At 41.9% G+C, this 11,660-nt stretch overlaps 3 protein-coding genes across 9 annotated transcripts in view; 2 read left to right on the top strand and 1 right to left on the bottom strand.

The window, feature by feature from the left end:
* Positions 1-187: 187 nt before the first annotated feature.
* Positions 188-4,582, top strand: LOC112146734 (protein SCO1 homolog, mitochondrial). The gene is made up of 7 exons (XM_024272712.2): positions 188-506; positions 2,039-2,122; positions 2,184-2,274; positions 2,346-2,543; positions 2,621-2,713; positions 4,073-4,188; positions 4,253-4,582. The coding sequence occupies exons 1-7, from the start codon at positions 375-377 to the stop codon at positions 4,385-4,387; spliced, it is 849 nt and encodes a 282-aa protein (XP_024128480.1). The 5' UTR covers positions 188-374; the 3' UTR covers positions 4,388-4,582.
* A 341-nt stretch (positions 4,583-4,923) lies between these two features.
* On the bottom strand, positions 4,924-7,306 carry tmem220 (transmembrane protein 220). 2 transcript variants are annotated; one of them, XM_024272011.2, is made up of 7 exons: positions 7,223-7,306; positions 6,797-7,034; positions 6,692-6,721; positions 6,570-6,630; positions 6,303-6,426; positions 5,864-5,923; positions 4,924-5,772 (listed from the first exon to the last, which is right to left on the bottom strand). In XM_024272011.2, the coding sequence occupies exons 2-7, from the start codon at positions 6,896-6,898 to the stop codon at positions 5,640-5,642; spliced, it is 510 nt and encodes a 169-aa protein (XP_024127779.1). In that variant the 5' UTR covers positions 6,899-7,034; positions 7,223-7,306; the 3' UTR covers positions 4,924-5,639. The 2 variants fall into 2 exon arrangements, with proteins under 2 accessions (XP_024127779.1, XP_024127778.1); XM_024272010.2 differs by lacking the exon at positions 7,223-7,306 and having other exon boundaries at positions 6,797-7,194.
* Positions 7,307-8,160: 854 nt separating this feature from the next.
* Positions 8,161-11,660, top strand: part of map2k4a (mitogen-activated protein kinase kinase 4a) — a 9,516-nt gene continuing 6,016 nt past the window's right edge. Inside the window, exons 1-4 of one of the 6 annotated variants that reach the window (XM_024272006.2) lie at positions 8,161-8,527; positions 8,799-8,834; positions 9,243-9,275; positions 11,105-11,207. In XM_024272006.2, coding sequence (XP_024127774.1) covers positions 8,410-8,527; positions 8,799-8,834; positions 9,243-9,275; positions 11,105-11,207 — 290 coding nt within the window. In that variant the 5' untranslated portion in view covers positions 8,161-8,409. Of the gene's footprint in view, positions 8,528-8,798; positions 8,835-8,862; positions 9,031-9,242; positions 9,276-11,104; positions 11,208-11,660 lie in introns of those variants that run through there. The other 5 variants (XM_036213092.1, XM_024272008.2, XM_024272007.2 and 2 more) reach the window with 5 other exon arrangements.

The following is an 11,660-nucleotide window of genomic DNA, read 5'->3' as shown; positions in this document are numbered from 1 at the left end:
ACCAGTATCAGATTAATTATAACATCAGGTGGTTTTTAAGCCCTCCATGAATTTTGCAGCACCTCCGTAAACAGTGAACGTTGAGTAAATTATTTATTTTTGTACTAAAATAATTCAACTGTAGGTGGCAGCAGAGAGCAAATCAGATAAGAGAGGAAGACGGGACTTTGTGACTTCATGACGTCACGTCCTGGTGTTGTAATCGTGTCATAACTGACCCCGGACCTGCCGGTTCACAGTGACGGTGCAGCAGCGCCTCCGTGAGGGACGGATGCTCACTCGGTACTGATCCCGGAACAGTTACCGGAGCGGCACGAGCCCACAGAAGCGGCGCTTCTTCCGGGAGCTGCATCTCTGTCAAGGTCTGACCAAAGATGAGCGCGTTTTACCGCAATCTGCGGGGGCTAAACCCGCACAGGCTGGGCGGCAGCTTCACGCAAACGTTTATCCGCGGAGGAACGGGGCTGAGACCGGCGCTGTGCCCGCAGAGAGTCCACCGCTGCCCGGTGAGTGAAGGCTAGCATCCAGATCCACCGACATGGACGGCTACTCTTCATTTTTTACTTTCAACAAACTTTATTGATAACTAGACACAAGACAACAGGGACAGAAAAAGGTGTTCAGCATGTACATCAACATTTATACAGGTGTTCAAATGATATTATTGAACCAGAAAACATTAACAGATAATTTAAATATTAAGAAGACATGTTCTTGTAGCTTTTTAATGTGTATTTTAAATGTGTTTTATTAGAATTAATAAAATAGAATGATTTATTACAAACTCAAAGTCCAAACAAGACCATAAATAACAGAAATTCACACGTTCATTATAAATGGGATCAATAACAATAATAAATGTGGAACATGATGAGAGATCTCAGGAATGTGAATAAAGATTAATTTATGCTACAAAATGTCCATAGCATTGTGGTGGTTGTGGGCAGATGACGTCTTTATCCTGGTGGGATAAGCTTGGACTTTAGATGTAAAAACCCCAGAGCCCAGAGGGCGGTAGAGGCTAGTCTACGACACTGCATGGTTCAGGTGGAGGATGGGGCGAAGGAGATCCGACACAACTGTCTGGAACGGGGTGGACAAACTACCGTCCAAACTGTAGGGATCGCATCTTTAGGTGTCAATGAAAAAAAGTGCTGCCACAAATGATTATTTTAATAGTCGACTAATCACCAATTATTTTTTCCGATTAGTCGACTAATCAGGTCATACATAAAGTGGATGTAAAGCTAACATCTTAGAAATCATTAACTTTAAACTAACTAGAAGCTATATATATTCACACTTGCATTATCTCCGATAATCCTAGTGTGAATGCTGTAAGCGAAATTTGGCTGCTGAAGATGCTGAAATTGATAGCTAAAAACGCTGAGGCTGATAACCAGCTAAAATGATAGTTTAGTTAAATGATATTAGCCAAAAAAAAATAAAAAGTTTGCCAAAACAGCTAGCATGTAGTTGAAATATTAGTTAAATTACAAAAAAGCTTAAAAAACAAAAAAAAAAACTTAATATAGCCAAAACAGCTAGCATGTAACTGAAATATTAGCTAAACTTCAAAATAGCCTAAAAAAACAAAAAAGCTTAAATTAGCCGAAATAGCTAGCATATAGCTGAAATATTAGCTAGATTTATAAATTAGGCCCCCCAAAATACTGAAAAAAATCCTAAATTAGCCAAAATAGCTGTAGCTGAAATATTTGATAAACTCCAAAATAGCCTAAAAAAACTGAAAGAAAATGCCAAAATAGTCCAAAAATCTAGCAGAATGCTATTATAACATTCAACTTTACTACACTCTGACTCTATATAATATAAAGTAACGACTAATCGACAATTTTAATTATCAATTAGTCGTTGATTAGTCGATTAATCATGGCCGCCCTAATGGAAAGTTCTAAAGAAATTCTGAATCAACACGAGAAAACCGTTTCTTTAAATCTAAAACTTTTTGTGAAGGATTCCCAGATGAAATATCTGTGAGGGTTAATTTAAAGGGAGTTTTACCTTCATCCAACAGGTGAACCCGACAGCCCCTCAGTGGAGGGCCCTCTCCTCTCTGCCTCCACCCCCTTCATCTGGAGAGCAGCCCAAAAAGTCCGGAGTAAGTCCCTGATGTCTGTCTCCCCGAGTTTAGTTCCTCTCTGACTGTGACCTCTTTCCAGCCCGTCACCTGGAGGTCGCTAGCGGTGACGTTCGCTATCGGAGGAGCTCTGCTGGGGGTGATGAAATACTTCAAGAAAGAGAAGGAGGAACGTGAGTTTGTGCTAAAACCTCACGTCCTGCTGATGGGGCGAAGTTTATGAAACCCGCGTTTGTGGCTGCAGTGCTGGAGAAGGAGCGTAACAAATCCATCGGGAGGCCGGCGCTGGGGGGGCCCTTCTCACTGGTGGACCACAACAACAAACCCTCCAGCAGCCAGGACTTCCTGGGCCAGTGGGTCCTCCTGTACTTCGGCTTCACGCACTGCCCCGACATCTGCCCCGACGAGATCGAGAAGATGATCGAAGTGGTGGATGAGATCGGTGATTTTTACGCAGCTCTGAACGCTCACGAAGAGTGAAAGTCCTGTTTTACAAACATCCTGTTTGTCCTCCCACAGACAAAATCAAGTCTCTTCCAGACCTGACCCCCGTCCTCATCACCATCGACCCGGAGCGGGACACCCCAGAGGCCATGGCTGCTTATGTCAAAGGTACGAGTTCTGACTCAGAGATGCTGGAAACTCCACCTTTACTCCACAACTGTTCAGCTCACAAATACTGCACTTGTATGTCAGTAAAAAAACACAAAATCTGATTAATGTGAAGGTGATTCACGAGAAGATCTGAAGGTTTCTGTGAGTGACGATGAATTCCAAAGCAGTAAAGAAATGTTACGGTCCTCATCTGATCAGTGATGTCCCAAAGTATCGACCTTTTCCTGTTTCATCTTTAACGGCGGCACACTTACAGGACTCTGCCACGATGATGTCATCACTCCTTTAACGAGCATTCGTCTGACTCTTTACCGTCTGATACTTGAACTTAAATTTAAAGGAAATGTAACATTTTTAACTGTGTTTTTTAACAGTTTTTTTTTTTCACAGAACGGCTGGGCTCACCAATGCTAAGATGATTTTTATTTTTTAGGCAGCTAAAATAGTCCCACTTTAGAGCCTGACACATTTTATTTTTCAAAAACATTGATATTTTTTTTTAATCCAGGATTTGTATAGATTTTATTAGTGTCTCCTCAGAATAACAGGAGGATGTAACACACGAGTCAGTGCGGGAGGGAATCAGCTTTATGTCTGTATATTTGACCCTTTTTTTTGTCTTTTTGACCATTATTTTCCCCGGTCTTTTGGACCATTTTTTTCTGGTGTTTTTGACCATTTTTTTCTGGTGTTTTTTTATTTTTTACCTTTTTCTGGTCTTTTTGACAATTTTTTGGTCTCTATAACCATATTTTTTGGTCTTTTTTACCTTTTTTTTTTTGTCTTTTTGACCATTTTTCCTGGTATCTATGAAAATTTTTTCTGGTGTTTTTTTTTTTTTTTACCTTTTTTCTGTTCTTTTTGACAATTTTTGGGTCTCTATAACTATATTTTTTCTGGTCTTTTTCACCATTTTTTCTGGTGTTTTTTTTTTCTTTTTCTGGTCTTTTTGACAATTTTTTTGGTCTTTATGACCATTTTTCCTGGTCTCTATGAACATTTTTCTTGTGTTTTTTAACCGTTTTTCTGTTCTTTTTGGCCATCTTTTTCACTAAGCGTTTACCACCTTGATGTTTCCTCACCTGTGTGCCCCGTACAGGTCTACCACTCGCAGACAGCTCGTATTCACCTGTGAAGGCGGTCTGGCCAGTGGCTTAAAACGGTTTTATAAGGTCTGAAAACAGACATTAGAGAAACTTTTGAACACAGACCCTTAGGGCCCAAACTAGAGCCTTGTGGGACTCCTGGAGTGTAATCTCTCCAGTACTCACACTGTGCTAACCATGTTGCCATGGTGACGATACATCAGGATGTGGGGTCTTGTGCGTGCTGATCAAAGGTTTTGAATGTCTCCAGAGTTCTCCCCGAAGCTGATCGGCCTGACGGGAACGACCGCTCAGGTCGAGGAGGTTTCCCGAGCCTACAGAGTCTACTACAGCCAGGGCCCGAAGGACGAGGACAACGACTACATCGTGAGTCGCTGCTTCACTGCTCTTCATGGAGACGATCGCCGGCCAATCACGCTCTCCTCTGCAGGTGGATCACACCATCATCATGTATCTGATCGGACCGGACGGAGAGTTCGTGGAGTATTTCGGACAGAACAAAAGAGCCGTGGAGATCTCCAACTCCATCGCTGCTCACATGAGGAAGCACAGGAAGGGGAAGTGAGCCGCGGCGCCGAGTCCCCGAGTCCGGCCCTCGGGTCTTTCTGCTCTTCACTCGGGTCTTATTTCTGCCTTTATTTATATTTTGTACATCATAAAGTCATGCTGGTGCAGTGGAATTCCTTTGTTTCCTGAGAAACGTCACACTGACAGATGAACAAACTGTTTTCCGGTTTATAAATTGTGTTTTATATCAAAATCGTCTTTCAGTGGATTTTTGATAACAATTAAACTAAAAAATATTTCAAATTGGTTCAAAATTCATATCTGTGAGTTTATAAAGATGTTCATTTTGTCAGAATGTATGTTTAAGTCGACCAAGCGTTAGCATTAGCCGCCCTATGGGAAATCCCATTATACGTTAGCATCGAACTAGCGGACTTTAGCATTCTGCATTAATCTCTACGTTTATGGATCGATTATTGATCTATTAAGCTTAGATAGACTCAAATCAATTTTATCAACCCAGCTCTAGTTATGACCCGCCTCCACCGCCTCGTGATAGGCCAGTTACAAATACCCTCAACCAATCAAACTGCAGACATTTGATATTTGTATCTTATTGTCCAAAATCATCATCTACTCCAAACGTTGTGCAGTGCATGATGGGTAACAGAGTTACTGCGAATTTTCTAAAACTAGTTTTCTGATTAATAGTTTATGGAAGCCATCTGCATGAACCATCAAACTTTCCTTCTCTGGATTTTGTTCAGTCCAGAGGAAAAGAAACAAAACCGACCATCACACTCCCACCACCATGTCTGACTGCTTCCGTTTCTGTCCCTGAAATCTCGTAAACTTTCAATTTTTAAAATATTAGACATTTGTCTCTTCAGTCTGCAGAGGATTTTTCTCCCCAAAAATCATGACGATGTTTTCAGTCAAACTGGAGCCTCGTTCCTTTTGCTCGGCAGCAGAGCTCCGCCTCTTTCTGACCTCTGACCCTACCTGAGGCAGGTGAGGCCTGCAGATTGTTGGATGCTGTTGTGGGTTGTTTTTATGGTGTTTTGATCATTCAGCGTCCTCCACGCCATGACGAGGATGACAGCTGCAGTTCTCCCGAGTCCCAACGCTGCAGAGATGCCCTCATGACCTTCTCTAGATTCTGCATTTCTCTGGATCGAAGCTTCAGAAATACATTTTAAATTTGTTCTAAAATAACAAATATTTTGTTTGAACATTTAATTCACTTTTTAAAAAAATCAGATGAATGACTAGAGAATCTAAGAACAGAGAAAAGTGGAATGTTTCTTCATCTAAAGAGCCGTTTTACAGTGTGAAGGCCAGTCCGATCTCAGGTCGTTGTTGATGTGGTAGTACAGCCACGCCACGAAGGGGAAAACTGTGACGGCGACGGCGGTGGAGACCCGCAGCGCCCCCACAGGAGCTCTGACGCAGACGAGAAAAGAGCAAAAACGTCAAAGATGGGCGGAGCCTGCAGCACAGGTCAGTCAGAGGTCAAAGGTGAAGGGAGTGTTACCTTCCTGAGTGTCGACACAGAAGAAGCCAAACGCTGGTCAGCATGAGGCCGGAGCATTCTCTGCGTTTGAAACACAACATCAGTTTCCTGTTTCTGAAGAACCAGAGAGGATTTATGGAGCTGTTTCAAAAGGAGTTTGATTAAAGCAAAAATAGAAGGGAAAAAGTTGGAAAACTATGTTTAAAAATGCAAAAATGATGGACTAGAAGTGATGAAAAGACAAAAACAGAAACAATTCCAAAGATTTTTAATTCATCAAAAGTGACGAGTTAAATCATGGACTGAACTATGAATGAAAAGATTTACTGACACAAAAACAAAAGTAAGACACTGAGGAAAGCACATAATTAATTAAATATCGCCATAATGGCATTTTAAATCAATACAAGTATCGCCAAATAAGTATTGCGATATATTGTCAAAATCGAATTTTCCACACCTGCCCTCCTCCTCCTGGAAGATCTCTGAGACCTTCTGTGTGAGCAGTCTCCACCCCAACATGGATATGACAGCGCAGGAGATCATCACGTGCAGATCCGCCACGCGCCTCCAGGACAAAGTCTCTGCAGATAAACACAGCTGTGTCATTGCTGCTGTGAGCCACACGGGGGCGCTGCGGGTGAGGAATAACGGCTGCGGTGGAACTGAGAAACTTTTACGGTTCTCATTCCCGTTCAGGGACCGCAAAACCCAAACGTGAGCTCACCTGTCACCTCCGCTCTCCAGACGATGAACGCGCAGAGCGCCGCGGGAATCCCGTACCCCGCCTGGAACAACAACTTTATCAAACAACACAAACACACAAACAAAAATGTCCTGAAAACTTACCATCCATAAACCTGCGTCCGGGTCATTGATCTGCAGCGGGAAACAGCGATTGATCACATTTTTAAAGTAAACAAATCAAACATCTCCGAGCGGGGCGGGTACTACCTGCACGTACGACGCCAGAGTGAAAAACAAACACATCAAGCCGTTACAGGTTTTCCAAACCCCGGACAGCCACGGCTGCTGCCTCTGACAAACTTCTCCCATTGCGCTTCGGAACTGACTTGAACTTCCCGCCCGCCCCGGCGGGACATGCAGGGGTCGAAAACAGGCGAAACGCAGCTGTCCTTTATTCGATGTTCGCTCGCTGGTCACCTCAAAAACGTCCACAATTATATAAACCCTAAAAATCACAGTTTTTATATATTTAGCACCAAAATATGTAAAATCAAATTAAATAACATCTAAAATAAATCGATAAACTATTTATGTCATTTGGTCCCGAGAAAAACAATAAACATTTAATAATTTAAAACTTAAGCGTATTTCTTGTTATGTCCGTGAATGTCTCGGTGTGTGGAACAAGCGTACCTTCTATAGGACTGCAGCGGAAAGGCAAAAATTTGACTTCCGGTTTTATCCTTTCAAACAAATTATTTTTTTTAGATTATAAACACATTTCAGTACAGATCTCTAGTTCAGTGTACACAGTGTAAATAAGTAAGAAATTTGTTTTACAGTAAATTATTTTACAGTATATACAAACATATTAGTACAATTTCCTCAAACAAATAATAGGATAAAGCAATTTAACATTGCATGACAAAATAACCAACCTAACATAAAACAATGAAATAAAATGTAGAGAAATAAAATTAAATATTAATATATTTTAAAAATGGTAACATTATAATTAGGTTTATGATTTATGTTTACTATATATGTTTTATTGGAATGAAACGTGGGTAAAACATGATCAAAACTTTAAAAAGTACATGTGTCTAATTTTTCATAAACTTATTCTTAAATCATTTGTAAAAAGAAGACAAATACTTGGTTATTGTGTGAAGTAACAATAAAGAATAAAAATACTTTTATTGGTTTGCTGTCTTTAAGTAAATATCTGGTCTAAAATGGATCAAGTAAAGTTTTGTTTTGAAGTTACTCTTTAATCAAAGCTCTTCTCTTTTATCTGTAGTTTGAAAATGTGTCCCTCCGTGAATGGAAACAAATAAAAATGAAAGAAATCATATTAGTGTAAAAACTAATCTTGTGATATAAAGTGCTCAGTCTTGAACTATATGGAAATAAAACCTGTGGACCACAAATGACTGTTGAGAATGGGGTGTGCTCAGGAAATTCTTAACTCTGAAAACATAATTTATTTTAAAACATAAGCATGTTAAAGAACATTAAAGAGAAGATAAGAAGAGAACCTAACTATAAAATAGAGTTCTGTCAGAGCTGAGAGAACTGGAAGCCAGATGTGGTCTTTTATTTTGAAGGGCACGGCAGCCAGTATCCCGTTTTGGCTAACTGCTGCTAACTTCCTGGTAACCAGCTGCTAGTTGTGGGTGTTGACGCGCGTCAGCTGATTGCGGCTCGTCCGTTTGGTTAGCCTAGCTTGGTGGGGTGTCTTTGTTATGACACGGCGGCCTGCGGCAGCTGTCTGACCATTTGACGCAGTGAAGGCGGCCCGAGAGCCCGTCAGTCCGGCCGGATCTTTGTCGCAGGGGCGGAAGGAGGCGAAGCTGCTGGCGGGATTCAAGTTCACAACAATGGCGACTCCCCGTCCTAACAACCAAACAACACCCAGCAGCAACAACGCGGGGTCCGCCCCGCACCTGCACCTCCAGCAGCAGCCGCAGCACATCACGACGATGAGCGGCGTGCAGGGTAAGCGGCTAAACCCCGCGCGCGCGGAGCCCAGAGGGGCGCGCGCGCCGCGGCTATGGAGGTTAGCAAGCTAGCGGCGGAGGCGCAGACTAATCCCTGGATCGTCCTCCCAGAAAGGGCCGGATAATTACTGCAGCATCCGCATCGGGGCTGCGTCTGACTCCTCTTCTGTTGTAGCTCACTGTCGTTCAGGTGTTTTTGATCAGAATGTGAAGCAGCCGTCCTGTCAGAAGGTGTTTGTGTTCAAACATGTCCCGTCTGAACTTTTCAGAGTCCAACACCTGCTGGAGATGTCAAAGTGAAACAGGTACTCACTCATTTGCTTCCAAAGATCTGTGGGAGATGTTCTCTGATGATGATTTCTGGCTAAAAACCAAAATGTCCTCCAGTCTGTGCTGACCTTCTTCTAATCTCCTTTTTGTCACACATTTGACTTGATCTCATCCTCTGACCTCAATGCTGCTAACTCTTGATTCCTAACTGCGCTGTGATGCTGATTCACGGTGAGAAGTCAGAGTGTTGCTCCTTCTCATCATCCCATCTTTGATTTCCAAGGTCATTTCACCTCCTTGTGTGCTCCCTTCTCGCCGTGCTTGTTGTTTTTGGTGTCAAAGCTGCAAAAGGCCAATTTCTGTGATTCACCGTTTGAGGGTTTTGAGGCCGAGGAGGTTCGTGTCAGGAGTAACGGGAGAACGTGCTGTGTTTTTACCTCTAGGGTTTCAGATAAACCTGCCTGGAGCCCACCCAAGTAAGCCAAACCTCTTTGTTTTTCTGGGCGTCTTTCCCCGACTAACCCAGTCCAAACCTTTGTGTGGTTCTGGTGGATGTTTTTAACGCACCGCATCCTGTTTTTGGGTTTCCGAGGAGGTTTGGTGTGCAGGTTTGGTGTCTTTTTAACCTCCTGAAGGACACGTCCTCACCCGGATGAAACCGTCTCCTTCTTCTAATATCTCCTGTAGCAAAGGAACCATCCTTTCAGAAAGAAACCACATTTTCCCATAATTCTTAGCGGTCACACTGAAATCACAATGACAAAGAAAGCTGTGAAGCATCAAAGACTTTTAGCTCATGTCCTGAATCCAGCAGAATTCTGCGGATGAACCGGGATGTTTTCAACTTTTTAATCACAAGCATTGCATTTTTTACATTTTGAACAACTTTTCACATCAGATTTAAAGTCCCACTCATATGAAAACTGTGTTTTCCACATGTTCTTGTAACATTTATCTCATAACAGAGGAGACACGTAAAGAAAATTCAGCTTAAATTTGCTTTTCTGAGTATTTATTCAGATTGTGGTGAATCAGGAAAAAGATCGTCTTTGTGATGTAGAAAATGCTTGTAGCCCCGCCCCTTTCTGGTGCATCCACCCACGGACAAATAAATCCATGAACGTCTTTGTTTTCCTCGTCTGAGCTGGAATCTGGATCAGAACTTCAATAATGTTCCCCATTTTTGCTGCAGTGCTAATGTTAGCTTGGGGGTGTTAGCTGTAAGCTAGCAGGACAGAGTGTTGCTCTGCAGAAACTTTGTCCACGAAAACAACATTTTTTAAAATATATTTGGCTAAAAACGCTATAATCATAATTTTAAAAAAAACCTGGGAATCATTTGGAACCAATCAAAAGATGATCAGAGTCGGACTTTAAACCAAACTTTTCATTTTATTATAAGAATTCTATCAAAAGGAAGCAAAAAAGTTTTTTTTATTGCCAGAAAATACAAAAATAATCTTTTTTCAAAGCTAACTCCTGCTGAACATCAGTGTTTTATTGTGTTGCAGGTGTTGTTGTCACTGATAAGCATCTGTTTGAGGCTTTTAGATTCAGAAAATCCTAAACCTGCAGGTCAGAACCTTCACTGACCCGACAGAACCGTGAGGTTCTATAGAGGAGACGTTATGAACGAGCTTTCTGCAGAAACAGGAACGCTCCAGAAACGACTAGATAAGGATGTTTGTTTTTAAATGATAGTGCATCCTGAGTACGTGCTGGCCGCTGTGACGAACCAGCGCCGTTTCTGCTCCGCTGGTTTGTGGGTTTTGTGGCGTCTGAAGGAGAAACCGGACTCTGACACGTCCTCGTTCACATGAAATCAAAGCAGTTGGCCTGAAAGAAGCATGTTTCCATCCCGCAGAGCCGCCGCCTTCGTTCTGGTTGTTGTGTTGTGGGCGGTGTCAGCAGCATGCTCCTCCCCCTTGACTCTTTCATTTCATCTGGATTAGTGAAGTCATTTCTACATCTAATCTCTGGTAAAAATAAAGCTTTTTAGCTTCAATCAGAAAATGAAGATAAAAATAACTTTTAGGTAAAAAGTCTGCACGTTCATGACTCCTCCCCTTGTAGGGAGGAGCCTCACCAGCAGAGAGGGAGGAGCTTCAAAGTTGCATAAATTCTTTTTGGCTCTTCGTACTCCTTCCTCTCCGGTGGACGGCATGATTCTGTTTTTGCTTCTCTTCATTTCCTAAACATTCTTTTAAATTTCATTTCCCTGGTTTGTCTTCTCGTAACTTTCTGATCTTTGGCGAGTTTTCCTCTCGCTCGCTTGGCCTTCATGAAGCTTTCTCCACCTGCTCAGGTAAACGCAAAGCCCTGAAGCTGAACTTCGCCAACCCTTCCATCAAACCCATGACCAGGTTCTCCCTGAACACGGCCGGGCCGCAGTTCCAGAACCCTCACATGTGAGTCCGCTTTGGGTTTTTGGAAATGCTGCATCGAGGCGTAAAAAACGTTAAATATTCTGCATTTCTTCCATGTTTACGAACGCCTCTCATTTTGAAGAATCAACATATTTTTCCAGGGATCAGGCTCTGTGTTGCCATGGAAACCTCAAAAGCTTAAGGCGGTAGATGAAGCATCGGCAGCTGTTGATGTCACCTTTGAACAACTTGTAGTTTCATTTGTCAGAAAAGATAAATTTTGTTCTCCTGAGTCACAAAGTCTTATTTCAGCCTTTAGAAAAATAAAAAAATAAAGCAATGATTTATGTTTATTATATAGTTATAAATATTAAAATACAGTTGCTTTTTAGCGTAAATAAAACATAAAGATGAAATGTAGTAGTAGATAGTGTAATGTTAGCAATATATATATATATATATATATATATATATATTTTACCGTTTGTGGTGCAT

Source organism: Oryzias melastigma, linkage group LG8 (genome assembly GCF_002922805.2).
Source record: "Oryzias melastigma strain HK-1 linkage group LG8, ASM292280v2, whole genome shotgun sequence".
Taxonomy (NCBI): Eukaryota; Metazoa; Chordata; class Actinopteri; order Beloniformes; family Adrianichthyidae; genus Oryzias; species Oryzias melastigma.
Note: the sequence above shows the minus strand (reverse complement) of the source record. Positions and strands in the feature narration are given on the sequence as shown.

What these genes read in the sequence shown, in the direction of transcription:
- tmem220 (XM_024272011.2), bottom strand. Translation starts at nt 6,898, where the DNA reads ATGGGAGAAGTTTGTCAGAGGCAGCAGCCGTGGCTGTCCGGGGTTTGG. An exon ending in CTCTGGCGTCGTACGTGCAG is followed by an intron (nt 6,722 to 6,796) that starts GTAGTACCCGCC and finishes TTCCCGCTGCAG; the next exon opens with ATCAATGACCCGGACGCAGG. An exon ending in TTCCAGGAGGAGGAGGGCAG is followed by an intron (nt 5,924 to 6,302) that starts GTGTGGAAAATT and finishes TTTCAAACGCAG; the next exon opens with AGAATGCTCCGGCCTCATGC.
- LOC112146734 (XM_024272712.2), top strand. Translation starts at nt 375, where the DNA reads ATGAGCGCGTTTTACCGCAATCTGCGGGGGCTAAACCCGCACAGGCTG. An exon ending in AGAGAGTCCACCGCTGCCCG is followed by an intron (nt 507 to 2,038) that starts GTGAGTGAAGGC and finishes TTCATCCAACAG; the next exon opens with GTGAACCCGACAGCCCCTCA. An exon ending in ACGAGGACAACGACTACATC is followed by an intron (nt 4,189 to 4,252) that starts GTGAGTCGCTGC and finishes TCTCCTCTGCAG; the next exon opens with GTGGATCACACCATCATCAT.